This window comes from Hemicordylus capensis, chromosome 1 (assembly GCF_027244095.1).
Source record: "Hemicordylus capensis ecotype Gifberg chromosome 1, rHemCap1.1.pri, whole genome shotgun sequence".
Lineage (NCBI taxonomy): Eukaryota > Metazoa > Chordata > Lepidosauria > Squamata > Cordylidae > Hemicordylus > Hemicordylus capensis.
In genome coordinates this window covers 277303632-277329160 of record NC_069657.1, presented here as the reverse complement: position 1 = coordinate 277329160, position 25529 = coordinate 277303632, and the positions used below count along the sequence as shown (strand labels likewise).

General features: G+C 43.4%; 1 protein-coding gene and 1 long non-coding RNA gene across 9 annotated transcripts in view; one reads left to right on the top strand and one right to left on the bottom strand.

The window, feature by feature from the left end:
- The window catches only part of NBAS (NBAS subunit of NRZ tethering complex), a 304433-nt gene that overhangs the window by 123246 nt on the left and 155658 nt on the right, over window positions 1-25529 (bottom strand). For 7 of the 8 annotated variants that reach the window (XR_008313691.1, XR_008313692.1, XR_008313694.1 and 4 more), the window contains 5 exons: window positions 21920-22033; window positions 20969-21126; window positions 11036-11140; window positions 3663-3830; window positions 3214-3327 (listed from right to left, as the gene is read on the bottom strand). Coding sequence is in view for 5 of the 8 variants with exons in the window: in XM_053285448.1 (XP_053141423.1) it covers window positions 3214-3327; window positions 3663-3830; window positions 11036-11140; window positions 20969-21126; window positions 21920-22033 (659 nt within the window). In the remaining 3 variants the exon portion in view is untranslated. The remainder of the gene's footprint in view (window positions 1-3213; window positions 3328-3662; window positions 3831-11035; window positions 11141-20968; window positions 21127-21919; window positions 22034-25529) is intronic. The other variant, XM_053285449.1, reaches the window with a different exon arrangement.
- On the top strand, window positions 8549-15738 carry LOC128340409 (uncharacterized). The gene is made up of 3 exons (XR_008313696.1): window positions 8549-8821; window positions 14362-14424; window positions 15664-15738. It is a non-coding gene; the product is annotated as an uncharacterized LOC128340409 (long non-coding RNA).

Below are 25529 nucleotides of genomic sequence, written 5' to 3'. Positions count from 1 at the left end.
ATGGGGGACTTCATTTTGGGACCAATTTGTCTGGAGTAGCTCAGAAGTTGATAGCGGCCATGACAACTATGGGCCTATCCCAAGCAGTCTCTGGACTGACGCATTCTGCAGGTCACACGCTTGATTTGGTCTTCTACTCTGATCAGGGTGGTGTTCCATGGGAGGGGACACCTGTGATTTCCCCATTGTCATGGACGGACCACCATCTGGTTAAGTTTGGACTTACAACCAATTCCCACCTCTGCAGGAGCAAGGGGCTTATTAGAATGGTCCGCCTGAAGCGGTTATTGGATCCAGTAGTATTCCAAGAAGCCTTGGAGGGATTCAATGTTGGCTTTGCCGGAGATCCTGTTGATGCCCTGGTTGAAAATTGGAACAACTTGTTCACCTGGGCAGTAGACATGATTACTCCCAAGCGTTCCCTCCGACCCGCTTCAAAATTGGCCCCTTAGTATACGGAAGATCTACAGGGGCTGAAGTGGCAAGCTGGGCGACTAGAGCACAAGTGGAGAAAGACTCGACTCAAATCCGACAGATTACAACATAGAGCACATTTAAAGATCTATGCTAAGGCAACATGTGCGGCAAAGAAGCGGTTCTTTTCTGCCCGTATTGCCTCTGCGAGTTCACACCCAGCGGAATTGTTCAGGGTTGTGAGGGGACGAGTATCTGCCCCACCTCCCTTGAACCAGAATTTGGATTCATCAGTTACCCGCTGTGATGTGCAACCAAGATGATCAGGGGAGCACCTTTCTTATGAGGCAAGGCTACAACACCTGGGGTTATTTAGTTTAGAAAAAATGCGACTGCGGGGAGACATGAAAGATGTCTAATAAAATCATGCATGGTGTGGAGAAAGTGGATAGAAATAAGTTGTTCTCCCTCTCACATAACACTAGAACCAGGGGTCATCCCATGAAATTAATTGCTGGGAAATTTAGGACCAGCAAACGGAAGTATTTTTTTGACACAATGCATAATCAACTTGTGGAATTTTGTGCCACAAGATGTGGTGACAGCTAACAACCTGGATGGCTTTAAGAGGGGCTTGGATAACTTCATGGAGGAGAGGTCTATCAACGGCTACTAGTCGGAGGGCCACCTCCAACCTCAAAGGCAGGATGCCTCTGAGTACCAGCTGCAAAAGAGTAACAGCAGGAGAGAGGACATGCCCTTAACTCCAGACTGTAGGCTTCCAGTGGCATCTGGTGGGCCACTGTGCTGGACTGTAAAATGTTTTTTGCAGATAAAATCTCTCGGATTCAGGCCAACCTAGATGGAGACTCCACAATTAATTTGATGTCTGAACTGGAGGTGTCCAACAACTCCTCTTATGTGATTCGACTGGATTGGTTTCAGTTTGTGACTCCTGAGGATGTGGACAAGCTGCTTGGAGCGGTTAGGCCTACCACTTGTTCTCTTGACCCTTGTCCCACATGGCTTGTTCTATCTTGCATGGAGGCTGTTGTAGACGGCCTGGTGGAAATAATAAATGCTTCTCTGAGGGAGAGCAGAATGCCTCCTTGTCTTAAGGAGGCAATAATTAGACCTCTTCTAAAGAAGCCTGCATTAGATCCCTCGGAGTTGAGCAATTATAGGCCTGTTTCTAACCTCTCATGGCTGGGCAAGGTAATTGAGAGGGTGGTGGCCTCTCAGCTCCAGTCGGTCTTGGAGGAAACTGATTATCTAGACCCATTTCAAACTGGTTTTCGGGAAGGCTATGGGGTGGAGACTGCCTTGGTCGTCCTGATGGATGATCTCCAATTGGGAATTGACAGAGGAAGTGTGACTCTGTTGGTCCTTTTGGATCTCTCAGCAGCCTTCGATACTATAGACCACAGTATCCTTCTGGAACATCTGAGGGTGTTGAGGGTGGGAGGCACTATTTTAAAGTGGTTTTGCTCCTACCTCTTGGATAGATTCTAGATGGTGTTGATTGGAGACTGTTGCTCTTCGAGATCTGAGCTTACATATGGTATCCCTCAAGGCTCCATACCTTTTCCAGTGCTTTTTAACATCTACATGAAACCGCTGGGAAAGATCATCAGGGGATTTGGTGCAGGGTGTTACCAGTATGCTTATGACACCCAGATCGACTTCTCCATGTCAACTTCTTCAGGAGCTGGCCTATCCTCCCTAAATGCCTGCCTGGAAGCAGTAATGGGCTGGATGAGGGATGAATAAACTGAAGCTGAATCCAGATAAGATGGAGGTACTTATTGTGCGGGGTCAGAACTTCAGAGACGATCTTGATCTACCTGTTCTAGATGGAGTCACACTGCCCCAAAAGGAACAGGTTAACAATCTGGGAGTACTTCTGGATCCACACCTCTCTTTGATTTCTCAGTTTGAGGCAGTGGCCAGGGTAGCTTTCTACCAGCTTTGGCTGATACTCCAGATGCGCCTGTTTCTTGATATCAACGACCTCAAAACAGTGGTACATTTGTTGGTGACCTCCAGACTTGATTTTTGTAATGCACTCTACATGGGGCTGCCTTTATACATAGTCTGGTAACTTCAGTTGGTTCAGAATGCGGCAGCCAGGTTGGTCTCTGGGTCATCACGGAGAGACCACATTACTCCTTTGCCGATGGAGTACTAATTGGTTCTGGGCAAAATATAAAGTGCTAGTTATAATTTATAAAGCCCTAAACGGCTTAGGACTGGGTTTTTAAGAGAGTGTCTTCTTCACTATGAGTCCCACAGCCCATTGAGGTCACCTGAGGAGGTCCGTCTCCAGTTACCACCAACTCGTCTGGTGGCTACACAGAGGCGGGCCTTCTCGGTTACTGCCCCAAGATTGTGGAATGTGCTCCCTGTTGAGATACAATCTGCCCTATCTCTGGCAATTTTTAAAAAACATCTGAAAACCCATCTTTTCACCCAAGCTTTCCCAGCTTTTTAAAATTGTCTGTTTTAATTTTATGGTTGGTTTTAAATTGTTAAATTGTTTAAACTTTTTATATGTGTTTTAATTGTTTTATGTTAATCGCCCAAAGATGAAAGTTTGGGCGGTATAGACGTTTCATAGATAGATAGATAGATAGATAGATAGATAGATAGAGTTGGTGCTAATCAAATATAATCTAGTGACAATCCAGTTATTGATTATTGCTTAGTCACAGTATTCAAGCTAAATATTTGTCTCAACTGTTCATTGCCATAAGGCGCTTTTCTTAGATGTTTGTTACCTATGAAGTATCTTAAACTTACATCTGCTAGGTAGGGATCATCTATCAGAGTTTCATAAAATGGATGACAGCCTTGCTTTTCTATTGCTCTATTTGCTCCAGAAGTGTTTTTTAATACATCTCCAAACTCTTGACCCTTTGAAAGACAAAAAGAAAGAGAAGCCCAACATTAAAACGTAAAAGAGCTTTCTTTAGAAGTCTCCACATTTTATCCAATCCAAAGGGAGAAGGTACTGTAATAAACATGCACATGTATATCTCACACAGCATGCTTGTGTTGCCTAGTCAGGGATTCTCAATGTTGGGTCTCCAGCTGTCATTAGACTCCAATTCCCATAATCCCCTGACCCAGTGCCTCTGGCTGGGGATTATGGGAGTTGAAGTCCAATAACATCTGGGGACCCAGCATTGAGAATCCCTGGCCTAGATTATCTAGGCAACTCAAATAGAAAAAAAAGGTTTAAATCTTACATGTAATGGCCGAAGGTAAGTCAGTGACTTCTTCCACCACTGTCGATCACTGATGGCATGCAGCATAGCTTTTGTGGTCAGAGTTGTATTAGAAAGCACCTTCATGGTTTTAGCTGTGGTCCACTGTAGTAGGTCAGCAGACTGACTAGGGGAAATGCTGGTGTTAACCTGTGAGTTTATACGACACATAACCCACATAAAATGTTACATGCAAGCTGCCAAATGCAACACTTTGAAAAAACAAAACAGGCATAAGGACACCCTGGGCCAATAAGCAACTTCAACTATCACACTTCTTATAAGTACACATTTTGCTACAGAGAAACAGAAGCATGGTTAATGCTCCAACACTGAGTTTAGCACGGCAAGTATTTTGAAAAGTGCATTTTCTCACTTGAATGAAAGTTAGCAACGTGCTCCAAGTTCATAACACACACTAGCATTCAAAAGCTGACAGAAAGATGCCGATTAGAAACAAAACAGAACACACATCTAATCTATTCTCATAAATTTTGTAATTACTAGAGCTTTGCTTCATTCCATTTTATACAAAAAGATGGCACCCAGCAGTGAGTGGAAGGAAGGTTAGGTCATAAGTTACAGAATACAGAAAGTACAAGAGCTTCATTCTCAGCTCCTTGAGGTTGCTATATCTATAAGGTGACATTTGGAAGTTTGTGCATACATACAAAAATATATTTTCTAGTTATTTGAAAAATTGTTTTCAATTATTTGGTAAATCCTTTGCATCAAGCTGAATGCCATTCCAGAATAAGGACGCTTCTACCAAACCACAGCAATTTTATTAGTACATTCAGCTAAGAACCAATTATTTTTAGAAAGGGACCCCCAACAACGAACAATACCATTCCTAATTTTTCACGAACTTTTTTCAAAATATTTTTGACAATGGTAGCGAGATGAGTTAAAATGTTTCACTATAGTAGAAAAACACCCTATCACCACCACAAAATTATTAGCCGAATCATGACACTGGCAAAGAAGATTATGTCAACTGGAACACCATGTGAAAAGGGGAGGTGGTCAAAGGAAAGCACAGAAATATACCTATTGATAGCAATTAATAATGTAGTAAGTCAGAGATGGGCAGAAGGTAGATTGGGATCTACTGATAAATCTCTGGGTAATTTGCAGTGGATTGGCAAGGGTTTCTGACTCTCAACCGTTTAACAACAACAAAATGATTCTCCTCACCCCACATTTCCTAAAATAGCTGCAGAAACAAGCAAATGTGTGTGGCCCCCCACCACCAAGAGTGGGACCCAAGAGTGGTTTTTTTGTACAAAAAGGACAGTAACCTCAGTTTGTGGCTCGGAAGGAAGTTTCTGGCCTGAGCATTTACTCAGGAGGTATCCTCTTCCTTGATTCTAGGCATATGTCTGCCTTCCCAGACACCATTTTCTGCTTGGCTCTGGTTGCTTGACCTTGGGGTTCTAATAAAAAAATGAAGTCTATCCTCCAAGCCTGAAGTCAGCTCACTGCTGTCGTTATGACCACTCTAAAGAAACAAATGCATGTGTAGCATCACATTTCAACCAATGTCGTTGGTTCACCCATTTGGATAGAAAGCTACATGTTAAGTGCTAAAAAAAAAATTGATTATGATGATTTGAAATTATAGGGTAGAAAGACATTGTTAACTAAAAATGTGCTATGATATATTTTTAATGTAACACTTCTGTATGCAACAGAATGCCTAAGTGTGAAGCTTTCATTATGAATAGTAGCAACAAGATTATAGAGTAATTGAAAATATTCTCACTCTCCATATATCTATATTTAATCCTATATATTCAGAATGTGTGTGCGCTTGTGTGTGTTCAGCAGTCCAGATGCTTTACATTTTCACTTGTGCTCTAAAAAGAATGGAAATTGCAAGTTAAGGTGCCCATCTTAACTTCCGTGCTATATAAGCTGTAAAGACTTTTACAGTCTGGTATATGATGGCAGCGTTAGAAATGAAACTCCATGCACCCACACTTTGCTTTGGTCTTTCAGTTGACATTGGGCTGTGGAGGGTTGCATCCAAGCAGACTCTTAATAAGTGCAGCTTCCCTAATCACTTCCTAGAGATGTCCCTGATGAATTTCTGCCTGATGCATCTCTGATCAAGGCAAATTGTAGGTGGCCATCTGAGCCCTGGGGGTGGGACAGCTAGCAGGGAAGGTCTCACCCATTGTTCTGTTCCAGCACATGCCCCTCATCCATTCGGACACACATTCAGGCCATTTGCCCTGGCCCGGCAAGCCAGCATTCCCTGCCGGCTGCTCTGTCCTCTACCCCCAGGGCCTCCACACAAGTGCAGAGTCCGTAAATGTGCTGAGGCCACCTGAGCAGGGCAGCCAGCAGGGAATGTCGGTTTGCTAGGACCAGGAAGAGTAATGCGCTGGAATGGGTGAGGGGTGCATGTGCGCCTCTGCCTGTATATGTGAATGTCTACGTGACTTATGTGCAACTTTTACACTATTTTGCTGATAACACCATACTGAAGGAAATTAAATCAAGCAAGAGAACTGTGAAGTTTATGGGAAATTGCTTGGAAGATAATCTGTAATTTTGAACATGGTTGTGAAATCATTTGTTAATTTTAATTATCTTTGGTGTGAGCAGGGGCACACCAAGATAATTTGGGTGCCCGGACTCCCCAGCTACGAGCCCCCCATGCACGAGCCCCCCCCCACGCACGAGGCCCCCTGAAACCTCCTCCACCAACCTCCATGTTTTTTAAAAAACTTCTTACCGCAGCCAAGGGGTGGCTGCAGGGGGTGGGGGTGGAGCAGTCCTCCCTTCTCCCTGCCCTCCCCTGGGGGCAGAGACCAGAGGGACACTGGCCACGTCCGTTTGGACCAGTGTCTTTAACAAAGTGTGAGATGCGCCTGCGCAGTTTTGAGATTGTTGCAAGCTTGAAGTAGAGATTTAAAGTGAACACAAATTACCTGCTACTTGTTGTGTCCTTATTCACTGCTGAATAACCATGAGGTGGGATCACACTGCCACTATTACGGAATCCACTAATTTCATTTAATTGTGTTTTTTTCAGGCGGGGTGGGGGAGTGTGACTTTCACTTAGTTAAAGGTTTTACACAGTTATTCTTGTTCAACATCAGGAAGTTTTACCTTGTGGTTTGGGTAAACTTCCCCAATCAGATTTCCCGTTTTAAAATGCCTGGAAATTCTGTAATCCAAAAACCTTCTGTTTAAAATGAGAGTTAAGATGCTTTACATTTTCACTCATGCCCTAAAAAGCATGGGATTTCTAAGTTAAGTTGCCCATCTTAATTTCCGCGCCATATAAGTTGTAAAGACTTTGTACATTCTGGTATATGATTATGGCTTTAGAAATGAGGCTCCATGCACCCACATCTTGCCTTGATCAGACTTCCGTTAGGCACAAATCTGTCAGGGGCATTTCTATGAAGTGATCAGGGAAACTGCACCTGTTAAATGGCTGTTGGCATGCAACTGTCCCCAGCCTAATGTCCAACTGAAAGACCAAGGCAAAATGTGGGTGCATGGAGTCTCATTTCTAAAGCCATCATCATATACCAGACTGTACAAAGTCTTTACAGCTTATATGACACAGAAGTTAAGATGGGCACCTTAAATTGCACTTAACTCTCATTTTCACCTGAAGGCTTTTGGATTACTGAATCTTAACTACACTGGAACGACTGTGCCAGTATAATAAAGAGGGGACTTCCTGCCAACGGCTGAACAATCCGTTGGACATTTTAGTTTTTGCCTCCGTAGCTGAAGAGACTGCATGCTGAGCAAAATATGGCAAAATTTCTAGTCTGCTTAGAAAATAAGTGGCAAAAAATATGCACTGAGATGTATTTAAAGAAAGAAAGCAATCATCTACAGGAGCTAATTTTATCCATGTTTTAAATAGAAATAAAAGTCTTGAAGTTTACCTGCTTTGTTTGACATTAAGACTTCTTGACCAAGGAAAGACATTTTTAACCCCACAGAACACCACTTTTTCCTGAAAGCAGCGGCTTCAGGGCAAGAGCAGTCTGCAATTGGTGTGACAACGTTGTTACTTCTAATGAAATTTAGCTGGCTTCTACTTATGAGTAGTCATTTCAGAGTAAGCTGATCTCTAAGGAGCTACAGCAGATTTTGGCCCTCATGCTGCTCTTCTGGAATTGGCATTCTGCAAAAACAGTCATTCAGTTTCCAGAGACACTGAAAGCCTCAACTTAATGCATGTATATAAGCATTAAGCATTGAAATGACTACTTTCTGATTTTGCCCCTAAGGTATACTTGACTACTGAGTAATGAAAGTGTTTGAGAAAAATAAGTAGCTAGACATCCACATGATTAAGCAACTTACATATTGCTAACTGGAACAGGCTTATGTACATACATTACTGATTTGAATGCAGATGAAATGTTCCTGTTAAACTCTCAATAAAATGTTGGAGCATATCTCTTATGAAACTATTTTGGAGATAAATCCACAGGTTGGACACCATCTCAACAGAATTCTAGTTCATAATCTCAGCTCATAATTTTATAGGGTTAATCAAGTAGCTGGAAGCTGCAATGACAGGCACAGAGATGAAGAAAAATTCCATTATCTCCTTTCACCTAGTTGTTTTACCTACATAAGTCCTAAAGGTCACAAGTTTCTGCACCCTGCTGTAACAAGGCCCCTTTTCTTGAAAACAATACTCTGCCCCGCCTGGCTAGTGATAAGCACCTGTTGACCATCCCTTGCCCTGCCTGACTAGGGATAAGCACAGCTAAAGCTGATTGGTGCACTATTGCTGGTTTCTGCCTTGTAATTGGTTCACCTTGTCTACCAATGGCTGAGCTTTATTTTGCTTCTACTAGTATGATTGTGTATACCATGAAACTTTGACCTCTGATAGGCTCTGTATTCATTCCTATAGCCTGTAAACAATATAAAAGACTCTTGCCAAAAAGCCTGAGCGTGTGCTCTTGGAAGAGAGACACCTGGCATGTTGTGATCAATAAATGTTTGGACCTGATGGACGGCTTGGCCACTGCTCATTAAACAAACCCAGAATTCTCAGAATTTCTCCGTCAACTGTCAAGCAGTTCAGTCTGGTTGAGTTCTAGAGAAGTCAATAGCTTCTACTCAAGCTGATGAGGGCTTTATAGGCCCAGGTAAGAAGGGACTGGCCTGTAGGGTGAGCTGACAGAGTATGCTACAACATATATGGTGCCCTTGTGCTGAAATGTTTAAGTCTGTCAGGTTTGCAGAGGTAGTAGAGTTCCAGTGGCACCGGAGATAAAGCTTTGGAACCTGACTGCTAGGAGTCTCATTTCAACAGTTAGCATTAACTTCAGTAAAGACACAATGCTATTCATGGCTAACAGAGGGCAAGAGGATATAGGAAATAACTGTGGTTAAAAGTTCAGTCATCAGATCCCAAAGACAAGTTTCTACAGTGACAGTGGGGCAGGGGATTAACTCAAATTCTTCAGGCTAACAGCTTGTCCAATGACCACTGCAGTGCTGAAGCAATGCTGCTGAGCAATATGCACTGTAGACAGATCACTGTTAAAACTCTTATTCCCAAGGAACCCTCCAACCTCTAGTCGTCTTGTTTAGGCAGTTCTTAAATTGTTTGCTCTCTTCCACAACATTCACCTCTACCAGCTTCCTTCATTGTGTTTGCCAGATCACTCTTGAAAATGAAAGCGAGGCTATACCCAAAGATTCTTGAGTGTTTACATAAAATGGGACTTCAGACATACCAAAGTATTTTCTGGGCTATAACCACAGGGTAGGAAACAGTGAGATTGATTAACAATTTCTATTGCATCCTAAGTGATTTCTTACTTAAAAGTCCATTAACACCTACCTTTTGAGATGCACACTAATCCTTGTGAGACTCCACATCAAAGAGAGAGTCGAGATTCCACACCAAAAACAAACCAACACCCTACATTTATTCTCCTCCCTTCCCCCATACTACTAGGCCCTTCTTCCACCATGATTTCATCAACTGATTTGGATAAACTCAACTGTTACTCCAATATATTCATTTCAGAAGAACTGATAAAGAAGACAGCACTGTATGCTTTCACAAGGAAATACTTGCAACCAAACATTTGTAAAACAACATTTTTAAAAATTCATGTATTTAAGAGCTGCAGCTAGATCTGGATACTTGAAAAGCAAGGAGAGGAAGGATTGTGTAGAGGAGGGATCTTAGCTCAGAGGTGAAGCCTGTGCTTTACATGCAAAAGGCTGCAGGTTAAATCCTCAACATCTCTGGGTAGAGATGGGGAAAGATCTCTGTCTGAAACCCTTGACAGCTGCTGCCAGTCATTACAGACAGTACTGAGCTTGATGGATCAGCAGCATACCTCACTATGGAGCAGCTTCGTGCATTTTATGCTTCTCTTCTGCACAGCTCTTTGAAAAGGGTCTTGAGAAGAAAGTCTCAAATACAAAGAAAACTCCCTAAGAAAGTGTAGCTTACTCTACCCCTCACCGGTTTTGCCATCCATGTATTATCAACAGCATGTCTGCTCTCTGTTTTGTAACTTTTTCTTGTAAAGGGAAGATTCAGCCCACAGTCCCATCAAATTTTGGATAAAGGCCATTCCAACAGAATAGATCAGGTGGCATAGATCCTCATAATGTAGCTCTTCTATCAAAAATAGAGGTACATACTATTTTTTCAAACCAGCTCAGGCAGAGTTTGGAAAAATGCAGGCCTGATCACTTACACTGGGTAGTTTTGTGCACTTAGTGACTGAGGGCTTGCATATTAGGTATACATACACAACTGTGAAAGCTGCCCTGTATGGACAATACTGCTCTAGTTATCGTGAGGTATCAGAAAAGAAAAGGATCATAAATAAAATGTCTTGAGATTTGTAGTTTAATCCTGTGTCCTTGGCTCCATCAAAGACTTCTTTGACTATCTCCCCACATCCCCACCTTGGAAAACCAGAATCACATCCAAATGATAACTGAGAAGTCAGAACACAATAATAAATACTTATAAATGTGTGTTTGCCACCGAGGGGGTAAACTGACAACCATAGAATGTTTGCAAACAACACAGTTCTACAAAAACCAAAGAAGTTTGTCTTGTCTTTGAATTACCGTACAAAAGGCAGGAGGGCACCATGAGTTGTGAGGACAGGTAGAGTGGGAAAGTGACTCTGAAAACAGGAAAACTAAGAGACAGATGGGCTAAAAGAATAAACTAAACAACAGGGAGGGCACAGATGAAAACAGAAAAGAAGAAAACCACTCAACAATTAGGAGTTTCTAACTCATCTCTTTGCTGTCTTAGGACAAATGACCAGGTAAATAAAAGCCAAATGTAATTCGGAAAAGTTAGTGTTCTAAAAGCTTACCTCTGAAGGAGACTCTGTTTTGATTACACTGGTAGGTTTGGAGATATTTATGTCCTCTCCTTTTTCTGAAGGGCGTATCTGGTAGCTGACTGCATGATAAAGAATCTAAGGAGGAATTAATAACATACCTGTTTTTGATCTGTTGCAATCAATAACATACTGTATCTGCTAAATTACTCATTCTGTGTGATCTATAAAGTGCATGCTATTTCTCTTCTGTATATTATTTATGTATAAACAACCCCAATTCAAGGGGAAAGGGTGAATTACATAGATTTTTTTAAGTTTTGCCTTTCAAAAACAACAACAACAACAACAACAACCTAACTTAAAATTCAGTCCTAGGGAAAAAACAATGCTTCATCTACCTGTTTATCTCTATGAAAACAATCCTGCCAACCCCCACCCCCCCCCCAAAAACCCTGTTCTAAACAGATGGTAGGTCAGAGACCATGCAGTCCCAAACAACAGCAACAATTTGCATTTCATGAAGATGGAGGTAAAGTGTGAAATCCTTATAGAATATAAGAAAAGAACTAGTCAGACTCATTAAGGATTATGATGGATTATGCAGACGAATGAACATCACTCTCATGGATAGCAAGCAACAGAGTTTCAGAAACATACATTGTTATAGAATCAATATAACAGTGCTGCTAGATGCAACTGAAATGAAGTTGTATTGTGCTAAGGGCCTATCCAGACAGTCTTGCCTATTTACTGGATAGGATCAAGAGATCTCCAGAATGCACATCTGTTTGGGGGACCATAATTTTTGCCAGCACTCAAAGAACAATATGTTGTTCCTGGGAATAATGATTCTCACCCATTTGAAGTGCTGTCTGGAATGTGATTGTGAAAATGCCACTGGCACATCTCCATGACATCACTGATAAGTAGCATACATTATCTCCACCCCATTCAAACAGGGGAGGAGAGCTGGTCTTGCGGTAGTGAACATCTCTTTGCTAAGCAGGATCCAACCTAGTTTACATTTGGATGTGTGACTACATCATTGTGAACTAGGGATGTGCATGAACCACAGTTGGAACCACGATACGAGCACATTTTGGAAAGGGGGCCCAGGAGCTTTAAGAAACAGGAAAACAGGTCCTTACCTCTTCTCCACCACCCCATGCAGCTTACTGTGGGCTGGAGTGCAACCCAAGGATCCCCACACAGTGTCACCATGCACATTGTGCCCACGCATGCATGGATACCAAGTGCATGCTGCTGCAGAATGGGGATTCTTGGGATGCATGCCGCCCCCAGCAGGAAGCTGCACAGAGCGGTGGAGAGCAGTTAGGACCTGCTCTTCTCTTTCTTAAAGCTCCTGGCCCCCCGTCCCAAAAGGTGCTCGAACCACATTTCCAACAGTGGTTCATGCACATTCCTAATCAACCAGTACTCGCCCTGAAAATATGGGGATGAACAGAATTTTAAATTGATTTGTTTCCAAATAAAATCTAAGTGTAGAAAAATGCCTTCAAAGGTTCATTTCAACTTTAGCTGGACTGACAAGAAGCCTTTGTACATTTTCCCTAAAGGATTTATTCAACTCCCATGCAAGTCCCCGAGCTATAAACTGAGCTCCCCACTCCCATGGGGAGTGCCCATAGGTTAAAAGGGAGAACAGTGTGGTATCTGGTTCGATATGATGTTGCCATACTAATTTACTGTAATACCATGAAGTATTTTAATGAAAAAGCTCTGGGCCTCAGCAGAGCAGCAAAATTGGCTGTTACACAAAGACAGGTAAGAGCAAAGTGTTTTTGTTTTATTAAAGAGTAAACTCTTCAGTTAAAATCACCTCATTATGAACATGCAAAGGCTAATTATACACGTATCTCTACAGAATACAGGCCTTCAAACTACACATTACACAGAGTTCTGTGCACCTTTTCCATCAAGATATTTGTTTATTATTCATAAAAAGCAGCATTCAGTGGCTGAAATCAGAAGCAAAGGAAGGGGGGCAATGAACTGCCCTCAAAAGAATATTGGCTGATAAAAATCTTGGAATATGCGGAGATGGCAAAACTTACAGTACTGATAAGAAAGCAAAATTTGGAAGGTTTTAAAGAAGATTGGAAATCATTCTTACTGTACCTAAAGAAATATTTTCCTAATATTGATTTTTCAACAGGGTTTGAAATTTAGTAATATTAGCAGGTTGAGTAGACTAAAATCGAGTTTGGTAAGATATAGGATATATGTTTTGAATTATTATAGCAAGGGTTAATTGTATAGTTAGTGATTCGCGCTGATTGGTGAGCTGGAAGTCAATTTTTGTTTAATTGGTTGTAATGAGATTTTCTAGATATTGTTAAAATTAATAAAAACTTAAAGCAAAAAAGAAAGAAAGAAAGAAAGAAAGAAAGAAAGAAAGAAAGAAAGAAAGAAAGATCAGAAGCAAAGGAAGGGCAGGTGGGAGTAGAGCTTAACCTTTCCCTGCCAGCTCCTTTTTATCTCAGAAAAACAGGTTGCTTACCTGTAACTTATGATCTGGAGGTGATCCGTTGTCAGTAATGAGAAATGGGTTACTGCGCCTGCGCAGGGATGTTCCGGATGGATTAATTAGCTCTTCTTTGGTGCCCCTCCCTGCCGTGCAAGTACTCCATGCCTTCCTTTTCCCGGCAGTTGGGCACCATTTTGTCTCAGTTTCTTGGAGATCTGTCTGATGATAGACAATCCACATGTCATGTGATTCAGTGACCAAGTAGGGAAGTCAGTCCTGTGCCCAAAATGCTGCAGCCGGGAGGTACGGGCAAGTCTCATGACTGACAATGGATCACCTCCAGATCATAGGTTACAAGTAAGCAACCTGTTTATCTGGAAGTAATCTGTTGTCATCATGAGATATGGGTGACTAGCCAGCTTTTACCTCCATGGCGGAGGGTGCAGCCGTTTCACCCACTACTGAAGAACTCTCTTGAGTACCTCTCTTCCAAAGTTGGCTTCTGCCGCCAGTCATAAGTCTATGGCATAGTGCTTTATGAAAGTTACGTGTGTAGACCATGTAGCAGCTGCACATATGTCCTTAAAATGAAGAACAGATAAATGTGTAACGGAAGTAGCATGCGCTCTCATGGAGTGAGCCTTTATCAGCTTAGGAGGTTGTTGAATCTGTAACTTATACGTTAGGAAAATGAGCTTCACCAACCAATGTAACAGTCTTTTTCTAGACACAGACAGGCCCTTATTCTTGCCTTTGAATAAGATGAAGAGCATCTTAGTTCATCTAATATGCTTTGTTCCTTTTAGATAATACAGGAGGCATCTCCTTACATCTAGAGAGTGTAATGCTTCCTCTAATCGTGTTTCAGGTTCCTGAAAAAAGGACGGAAGCACAGTGTTCTGATTCAAGTGGAAATCAGTAACTACCTTTGGTAAGAAAGCGGGGTCAGTACGCATAACTACTTTCTTAGGATAAAATGGAGTATAAGGTGCATCCGCCCTTAAGGCAGCTAATTTACTTACACTATTGCCGGGCAGTAGTGATAGCGATTAGAAAGACGGTCTTGAGCATCAAGTAACGTAGGCTTGTTTCACAAAGTGGTTCAAAAGGGGCTTCCATCAGGGAGGCCAAGACTAGAGATAGGCTCCATTGCTCAGTTGGGTGTCTTATTGGGGGTAAGTTATTAACGCCCCGCAAGAACTTCTTGCACATTGGATGCGAGAAGGCAGAATGACCTTGCCAGCCTTTATGCTTCGCCGAAATAGCGGCCAGGTGGACCAGCAGAGACACATTAGCTAAGCCCGCTTCTTTCAGGCTGGTTAAGTATAACAAGACCTGACTAGTGGCCTTGAACGGGTGGAACCCATGTCAGCTTGCATAAATTATGAAGCACTTCCACTTACTTGCGTAGCTCTTCCTGGTGGAGGCTCGACGGGAGTTCAGAAAGATATTTTTCAATAGCCGACCTTCCATGCCATTAGCTGTAATGGCGGAAGGGATGGATGTAATATCCCCCCCCCCAGCCTCTCAACAGCAGATCGGGGTCCAGTGGAAGGTGGCAATACTCGTTCTCTGTCAGTCTGAGTAGTGATGCAAACCATGGCTGGTGAGGCCACCAGGGTGCCACCAAAATAGTTCGTGCATTGTCCTGCATCAGCTTGCTCACCACCCTGTTGATCAGGGGTTGAGGAAAGAACATATAGAGGAAGCATTTCCCCCAGTGGTGCTGAAAAGGCCCAATGCCCGCTCTGGAACAAAACCGTGGAATTTTCTGGTTTGTGGTTGAAGCAAACATGTTCACCTGAGGAATGCCCCATCTTTCTATCAAACGATCTAGGCACGATTGTTTCAGTTCCCACTCGTGATGTTGCTGGTTCCTGAAAGCCCTGCTGAGGTCGTCCGCCCAGACATTTCCCACTTCCTTGATGTGGATGGCAATGAGAAAAACGTTCTTGGATATGCACCAATTCCACAACTGGGTGCTCAGAGCACACAGGGAGTGTGACACCACGCTGCCCTGCCGGTTTACATAAGTGATCGCCATGGTATTGTCCATTTGTAACTGCACAATTGTGTTTTGAAGTAAGGAAGAAAAGGGCTTGAGTGCCAGGTAAGTTGCCAACAATTCCAAGAAATTTATGTGCATATTTTGTTGTTGCATTGTCCACAGACCTTGAACCTGATGGGCTCCGCAATGGTCTCCCCAAACCTTCAGAGAGGTGTCTGTCATGACACACTGCGTCGGGGTTGGAGGATCGAAAGCAACTCCATTCAGAAGGTTCTTCCTCACTTTCCACCACCTCAGTGACTTAAGAACTTGTGGGGGAATGTCTAGCAGCATCCCTTGACTGTCAATGTTCGGGCGGAACGATTGCAGGTACCACAACTGAAGATGACGCATTTATAAACGAGTGTGGAGGACCGTAGCTTTGCATGAAGCCATTAAACTGAGCAGTGTCTGAATCAGATCAGCCCGTTGTTGGGGGTGATGCTTGAACAGGCACACAAGTGCGTAGATTTGCTGGTACCTGTCGAGAGGCAAACAGGCCCTTTTTGTTTGAGTGTCCAAGTCAGCCCCTATAAAGTCTATTGATCTGCCCAGTTGGAGCTTGGATTTGGCCCAATTGACTTGGACTCCCAAGTCTTTCAGTAGTCGTAGGATGAATTGGATCTGAGATTCCAATTCCGATTTGTCGCAGAGTACCAAGAGCCAATCGTCCAGGAAAGGAAATACAGTGATCTCTCGCGTTTGTAGGTAAGCTATGATCGCTGACGTGCACTTTGTGAAGACTCTCGGCACTGCTGATAAGCCAAAGAGTAGAACCCTGTTCTGGAACGCTAAATTTCCTATTGCAAATCTCAAGAACTTCCAGTGATTGTCCTGAATTTCGATATGAAAATACGCATCCTTGAGATCTAACGTGGCAAGCCACTCCTCCTTGGCTAGGAGCTGAAGAATTCCCTGCAACATTGTCATATGGAACTTGCATGTATCCACATGTTGATTCAGGCTGTGGAGATCCATAATCACTTTGAGTCCTCCGTCCCTCTTGGGGACAAGGAAATAGCATGAGTAGAACCCCTTCAGTCAATCTGTCCACCGCACATGTACTATCACACCTTTTCCCAACAAAACATGCACTTCTTGCCACAGAGACGGGGTTGGGGGAGTAGTCTTTACACCCTCAAAACTTGGCAGAGTTATGAACTCGATAGCATAACCAGTGTTAACCAGTGTTAACCAGTGTAACCACGTTTTCAAATTCATAACTCTGCCCACTAGTCAGATATTATCTGGTGCCATGCCAAGACATGATTGGCCAATCTGATGACACTGGGTGACTAACAAGTTGGTATCGAAGGCATGCCATTGACGGCCATTACATTGGTGTTTAAGGCGTTGGCCGGCAATGATGGTGCAGTCAGTGGACAGTCTCCGAGATCAAAGAGATTGTTTGGTACTGTCCTTGCCAGTACGAGGGCCTTGGGTTTTTATTTCTTTGGGCATAGCCCTTTTTTTATATGGTTTAAAAGGCTTCCTATAGTCCTTGCAGTCCTGGTACGTGAGACCGGAATGTTGACAGTTATTGGACGGATAACGGGAAGAGCCTTGGGTCGAGGCAGCAGCAGTCGAGAAACTCTTGGCTGTAAATTTGGGCTTTTTCAGTGTTTCTATCGTTGCATCCGTGGATTCGCTAAAAAGGCCCTGTCCATCAAATGGAAGATCTTCAATCCGATCTTTCATAACATTATGCAACGTGGTAGATCGCAACCAGGCATGGCGCCTAAGGAGACTGCAGTGGTCATTGTTCTAGACCAGGCCCGCTCAGCTTAGGCCCCCCAGCTGTTTTTGGACTACAACTCCCATAATTGTCAGCCACAGCAGCTAATAGCCAGGAATTATGGGAATTGTAGGCCAACATCTGCAGGAAGGCTGAAGTTGAGCAGGCCTGTTCTACAGGTAGACTCATCTCTGCCAAGTGTTTGAAAGTGCTTGATTGTTGTCTGGTGAGGTCACCTGATTTATTAAGCTTTTCATCAAACTTCTGGAGTCTCTGGCTTCAATGTGGTAAGATCTTTACGCAAGGAGTACCAAAGACAATAATTATAGCGAGCCATGCAGGCTGCATAATTCGCTATGTGAATAGAAAGGTTGGCCGTAGATTGGACGTGGCACCCAAGGACATTGAGTTTCCTACCCTCTTTATCAGAAGGGGTAGTATGTCGCTGGCCGGACTTAAAAGATGCACAGTCTGTAACCAAGGAATTCGAGACGGGGAAGTTTCAATAAATAGGAATTATCTTCATCCTCTATACAATATAGAGTCTCTAAACGTTTTGATGTAGGCGTGTTTGTTTACAACACATCCCATGCAGTTTTAGCTGCCTTAATAAAGACTGGCAGCATCGGCAGAGCAATAGGCTGCGTAGATTGCACAGCTGCCATCATTTTATAAACGGGGTCTTCGAGGCCAGTAGTAGGGCACTTGACGACCTCTAGGCCAGCATTTCTGCCATCTGCTGAATCATCTTGGTGTATGATTTCAGTTCTTCGTTTGGAGAAGTAGATGGCTTCAGTGGAATTTCCGAAGGAGGATCCAAAGGATTTTATGGGGTACCATCGTTCCCTTCCATGTCTGTATCTGAGGACTCTGAAGAATCATATGAGTCATCAGAGGACTCCAAGGGCACACCTGGGGTCAGTGGTTCCGCCGGACATGAGGGTGGAGGCAGATCTGGAACTGCTTCAAGGGGTGCAATAGGCAGCTGAAGTGGTGGCTCCATGGGTGCCAGGGGCACATCCAAAGGCATAGTATGAACACATTGACTCAGAACCACTGATGCTCCACAGGACTTAAGAGGTAAAGGCACCAAAGGTTGTACCGGAGGTACTCATTGTTGAACAGTGCCCACTGGTTGATGCGGAAGAAGGCCATTGCGTCTTCCACAATTGGAACTCTGCCCAATCTAATTGTGCCGCCGGTGAGAAGTTGTGATGAAAACTGCATACATGCATGGGGTCTTTTTGAGGCACATGCTGTTGAGGGTGAACAAATGTAGGCATTGGTTTCCACGTTGAAGTACTAGCAGGTGGGACTACCGTTGGCACCTGGAAAGATGAAGGCCTGGCTCCTGTTGCGAAAGAATACATTGAGGGGGTCCTAGGAGGCACATCCTCTTTTTCATCAACCTTTGTATCCAAACCTCTCGTTAGGAACCCCTGAAACGTGGAATCCGATGGGATACTTGTGGAGGAATCCAATTCACTCAACAGGGATTTCGCAGTCCTCTGATCCAAAAGGGCATCATCACTGGTATCAAACAGCAACAACAGCGATTTCAGAGGCGTTCTCGCCGGAGAAAGCAGCAATGGTTTGTACAGTTGCGGAACAACAGTAGTCCTTGGAGAGGTTGGTTGAGTACAATGAAGAGTATCAAAGTGAGTACAATGAATGTACAATGAATCTCAGTATCAAAGACGACATCGAGGAAGTCGGGGCGTGACTGATGTGGATGGCACTGGAAAATTAGGTGTCAACATCAATGTCGATGTTAAGCTCACTGTGGGTACCGATAGAAGTGTAGATGTCACCATATGCGTCAATGCCAACGGTGGGACAAATGGCCCAGAGGGTGTTGTTATATTAGTTGATGGTATTGACGGGTCTGACAATGGCAGAGGTGGTTGATACTGGACCGTCGAGGGCAAAAGCGTCTTCGACAAGTGAGTCGACTTTGATTTGTGCTTTTCAAGAGGCGGTGAATCGCTATCCCACGTAACATGATGTCGTTTATGCTTCTTATGCCCAGCGTTGGTAGACCTGGGCATTTTGAAGACAATTTCTTCAAGATCATCCCTCAGGGTTTGAGACTGTGTGTGCACAGACCCTGGGGCAGACACCGAGAAGGTAGATGTTGACGTCAGTGTCGATCCTGAGATCAGTGTCGACTCCAGTCTTGGCGTTAGTGGACGCAAAGCGTCTCCATACAGCGCCACCCTGAGGCACAATGAGCGATTCTTTAAAGTCTGCTTCGAAAAGGATCTACAAATCCTACAAGAAGCTGGGACATGTTGTTCGCCCAAGCAGAGCAAACAGAGATCATGTTTATCAGTTGAGGGTAGTTTAGCCCTACACTGAGAGCAATGCTTAAATTTTTTTTTTTCCTCCCAGCCATGTCTTTTCCAATGGCAAAGCCATGGAATCATAATAATCAAGTTCAAAGTCCAAAAGCCTAAGAATAGTCAACTCACAGTCTGAAGTCCAAAACACTGAAAATCTGTCCAAAGTAATGTGTCCCCCCCACTATAAACAGAGAAGCAATAAACCATAGGTCTCAACACATCAGCGGTCGAAAAGGCACGGAGCACATGCACGGCAGGGAGGGGCGCAAAAGAGGAGCTAATAAATCCATCCGGAAGTTCCCTGTGCAGGCACAGTAACCCATTTCTCATGATGACAAGGGATCACTGTCAGATCTCCCCCCTTCAAGCCTCTTCACCACCATACGGGGAGAAAGAGTTCAAAGGATAATACAATATGGTGACTCATGATCATAAACAGAGGATAAGGCTAAGCAAAAAGTAGTTTCTGAAAGGCCATACTTTTTCTCCGATGCATTTTGAATAGAGCAAAGTCATGTACCCAATCAAGTAATGGCCTTCTGCAAAAATATAAATATGATGGAGAATGGTACTCTGTTTTGCATTTCTCAGCGAGGCTTTTGGAGTTTTTTTCTAGTTATTTGCAAGCAGCACTGAGTCCTGGACTTTGATGAAAAAGTAACAAATTTTGAAACAGCTGTCAACATACAAAAAAGCAAAAAACCCAAAAGCTACAAACAGGAAATCCTTGGTATTCACGGGGGTTCCCTTCCCCGACATTGACATGGAAAAGTAAACTGTGAATATTGGGTCATTGCAGTCAACGCAATTGCGGGGGTTGGGTTCCTGGAGGCTGGGAAACCACAGTTAAAATGGGCCAAAACGGGTTGGGGGATGAAAAATAAAGTGCCCTACCATGGTTCACGAGCCTCCATCACTCCAGCAATGCCCCCCAAAGTGCCCAAATCATTTTCCCCCTTGAAAAATTGCAATTTTCATATTTTTTTTCTTTTTAACAAAATGAGCCACAAAATGCCTCCAATGCCCAAATTGTGGCCAGATATTACCTCTGTGTTCATTTCTGACTGTCTCCGATCCACAGATGTGTGGATTTAACCCTTTCAGAGCTGGTTTAACCTTGCGTATACTGAAGTCGGGTACCAATAGCCTGACTGCGGATATGAGGAACCGTGAGTGCTGGATCCATGATTTATGAGGTCCTCCTGTATACAGATTTGGCTCAGTCATACCATTCAGATTTTATAACACAAATAAACCCCAGGCCATAAAACTAAAGCAACAGAAGAGTGAGATTGGGGTGTGGGGGAATAAGTTTTTATTTTCCATGCACCCATAGCAAATCAAGGCATACCTCAGTTTGCAGAATACTGCTTGCAGCCAAAAGTGATTCTATAGCACTTGGAGGGCAATGCGTCAAAGAATAGGCTATGAGCTCCTGCCGAACAGTCATGTCCTGGTAACCTTCAGATTGTCCTAATTGGCTGCAAATTTCCCAGCTTTTAGAGTAGCCTGACAAGGATTAAACATACAAAAGACAGAGTTAGAAATGTAATATTGAACTAAATTTGGGGAGCATCAAAGTTTCAGTTTTCAATGGATAATAATGAAATACAATGATGAGTTATCAAAATCTGATTCCTTAAAAAATTGTTACATAAGGGAACGCCTTCTTCTGCATGAACCCCACCGCCCACTGAGATCTGCTGGAGAGGTCCGTCTGCAGCTGCCACCGGCTCGTCTGGTGGCCACTCAGGGACGGGCTTTCTCCGCTGCTCCCTAGTGAAATAAGAGCCTCTCCAACTCTGACAGCTTTTAAAAACACAGCTTTAAAAACACATTTCTTCACCCAGGCTTTTAATTAATGTTGTTTTAATGGTTTTGATGCTGTTTTAAAATATTATTTTGAAATTTCTAAATTGTTGTAATGTGCATGTCCCCCCCCCCACCCCATTTTTGTCTTAACAAATGTTTTACTTTGTTTTTATTCTGTTGTAAACCGCCCAGAGACGTAAGTTTTGGGTGGTATAAAAATGTTTTAATAAATAAATAAATAAATAAATAAATAAATAAATAAATAAATAAATAAAATATACACTCAAACATGTGATCCAATGTATGCATTAGGTTTACAGAAAAACCAACCAGCCCCCACCCCCATTTATTCCATCTTGAACAATATGATAGAAGCGAGACTGAACAAACGCAAGACACAAGCACAAGGTAAAACATACACCATTTTATAGGGCAAAAGAAAATGAATGAGACTGTTTTAGTTGATATGCAGGGGAAGAATGCACTTCACCTGAAGCCATAAGTTCCTGGCAATGCATATTTGCTGCTTTGTAATCCTGAAATTTCAGAGCCTGTTCCACTAAAAGGATCAAAACTTGTCCTTTCCTCTCCATCTGGTCATCACCTGCAAAACATTAGGAGAGAGATCCCTAAGTTATTAGAAAGTCAACATTTAGTTAGTTAGTTGTTGACTAACTACATCTATTCGTAACAAAGGATGCTATAGGTGGCGTTCATAGAATCAAGGAAGAGGAAAGTATGCCAGACACATAGTAGGAGAATATTTTAAACCTGGCAAAGCACTAACAGGTAAGTTTCTATGGTGAAATCATATGCCCATTAATCAACCTGCTTGCATACAGAGCAATCTATGCATGTCATCTTAGAATAAAGTTCCATTTTGTTCAAGGAGACTTACTGCCACTTAAATTTGTATAGGCGTGAAGCCATGCTTAATCGCCCCAGGCTGCTGATCACAGAAGCGCCTGCCATTATGGTTATGGTGCTTCCCTCTGAAGACAAATGCTGCGGTTTCTATGAGCAATTAGAGGTGAGTGACATGCCAGGGTGGGACTGCTGACCTTCAGATGTTCACACGAGCATGCACCTGTATACACATACATGTCTGAATCGGGTTAGGGTTGATAACCCTCCAGGATTGGCCTAGAGTCTCCAAGAAACACCATCATTCTCCAGGTGACTACTGAAAGCAATCCTAGAGAATTTAATGACTTGATATTGTGAAAAACACTGGAACAAAAATCTCCAGGAATAGCTTCAGCCAGAGATGGCAACGTTTGCAGAACAATGCATAGAATGACCCCTTATCTTGACATGTCAAATCATTTGCCAAGAGAAGAGCAAATGTGCGTCGTTCGGCATAAAGAGAGATATTTTGCAAGGGTTGCTTGACCTCTCTGTAACAGCAGCTTTCACACTGAGAACTATATGGCACAGCCATTTAATGTGGTACGAGTACAAATGAAGTCTTACTACATGCTCTCATTATTAAAGAATAATGAAGTCTGGAAACTGGAAGCTCTTACCTGTCCCCTTTGAAATTTGGGACATGCAATGTTCCTTATAAGTGGTCAGCACTTCGGCAGAGAGAACAAGCCAAGACAAATTTTGCTGGGGGACAGTTGGGAGATTTCCAGTGGCAGCCAACAACATATCACCATTCAGAGAATGCAAGCTATATCCACTAGACCCATTTATTGTGTTTGTAATTTGGACTAGAAAATATAATTATGAATACCACTGTTGCTATATTTCATTTCCCAGATAATTCCATATTTAGAGCTTACTGTCCTAATCATCATCTAACATGGTTATATCTGCAAAGGACACCACACACAGAACCATCCAGGTTCTCCATCCTAAAGCACACAGGGCTTTGCAAGACAGACCAGGGCCCTGCAAGTTGGGCTCCACAAGGGTAGCTCTCCAACAAGTGAAATGAGACAGCCTCAGGAGGCAAGTGCATACAGCCTGCCCCCTGTGGGCATTGCCTCACATGCCTACTGCTGCCTGCTGCCGCCATCTCTCTTCTGGTTCCTTTCCCCTCTCCTCTCCTTCCCTGGGCAAGTTCTGCTTGTCTTGTGAGTCCTGTCTCCTAGGCCAGAGCCTGCTGATGCTACCCCTCTTCCTAATCCCTGGTCTCACCCTTCCAGAGCACTCTATACAGAATAGACCCATAGATAAAATGCAGACACCTGTCCATTTTTGCAAGCTGTCCAGACTGCCTTCACCCTTACTATGTACAGTCTACCAACCACAAGGTGGGGTTGGGAAGGAAGTATTCAGAAAACTTCCAGAAGTTCTGGGCTCATGCTAGTTGAGAGCTGAGCCTCAGAAACCTATGCAGCCCTGCCCCTCTTCTCCACAAGTACTGATCTGCAGCCCTGCTTTTCTCACAGTGGCTTGCATTGCATACTTGCTCATTTCAAATGCACTGAATCCAAATCAGTAGCACCTTTATGCCAGAGTAAGAATTTCTTCTTCTTCTGTAGACAAAGAAACAGATTCTGTTCCAACCCTTACTTTATGTACAAATCTATTAAAAAGTTTCATTTTAAGGCCCTGAGACAAGACTACTTGTATCCCTGACCTCACAAGGATATTAATAGGATATCCCCATAAAACCTGGCAGTTCAACGTCAGTGTATATACATCCGTGTATATACACTTAAACTCTTAGACCATAAGACCACCCAAGCTCTTTTAAAGAGTAGGAAGGCTATTTGCATAGCCAAAAGCTAATTTTAAATTTCTATCACAGCCAATCATTCTGCTGAAGAGACAATGGGGCTATTCTGACGATCGGCAAAAATCAGACTAGGAGAGCCTAGCTCGACTTTTGCCGATCGTAAGAACCACTGGGCTCAACTGCTAGCCCAGTGGTTCTCGAGCGGTTAACCCACTCAAGTACCCCTCCCCTTAGCCTGGGTTTGCGGAGCAAGCGCTCCGCAAACTGGGGCTGTCTGATCTTGAGTAGCCGCGGTTACTCACGAGGAGACCCCCAGAGGGGAGGCGAAAAGCCGCCTCCCAGCTCTGGGGGTCTCGTCAGCATGCCCTGCACACTCGCGCAGGACATGCTGGAGCTTGTGGGGGCCAATTGGCTCCCGCTCCTCCCAGCCGCCGCCAGCTCCATCATGGAGCCAGCAATCATGTGGCCAGCCGATCCTGCTGCCCAGGGCTCCCTCCCTGATCGTCAGCGGGGAAAGCAGGCCCACTCACTCGAAGAAACCGGGTCTCACCGATCGTGAGACCTGGCTCAATATGTCGTTAGTTTAAAACTGAACTGATAGGCTCTTCAGCAATACCTTAAAAGTGATTAAAGCTGCACTCCTCATGCACATTTTCCCAGGAGTAGGGTCCATGCAACGTGGTAGAACTTAATTCTGAGTAAACATGCATAGGACTGAGCTGCATGAGAGGTGCAGTTTAGGATAAGGGTAACCTTATCCGCAGACTAGCACTTGGTAGGGTTGCACTGAAGGCCTTGGAAAGGAGATTTAGATGCTGTGATGTGTCTATAACCTACAAAGATTAGAATCATTTGGGCCATGGTTTTCCCCTTGACACTCTATGGATGTGAAAGCTGGACCCTGAAGAAGCAAGATAGAAAAAGCATTTATGCTTTTGAACTTTGGTGCTGGAGAAGCCTTTTGAGGATACCATGGGCAGCAAGGAAAACAAACAAATGGATCATAGAACAAAACAATCCAGAATTTTCACTTGAGGGACAAATGACCAGGCTCATACTATCTTACTTTGGGCACATTATGCAAAGACCCAGCTCCCCTGAGAAGTCCATAAAGCTGGGAAAAGTTGAAGGAAAGAGAAGACAGCAACCAGCAGCAAGGTGGATGGACTCCTTGGTGGATGGATTACAACATCAATGAATGCATCACTGAGAGACCTTAAAAGCTGAGCTGAAGACAGATAATCCTGGAGAGAATCTATCTAAGAGATGACACTGACTTGATGGCACTTAATCAATCAATCAACCTTATAATGAGAAATATAAGGCAACACTAAGCACTTTTCAGGACATTACACACCACTATAATGTGCACAAAATGCATGAAGTCACCAAATGAACAAGTTCCAGATTT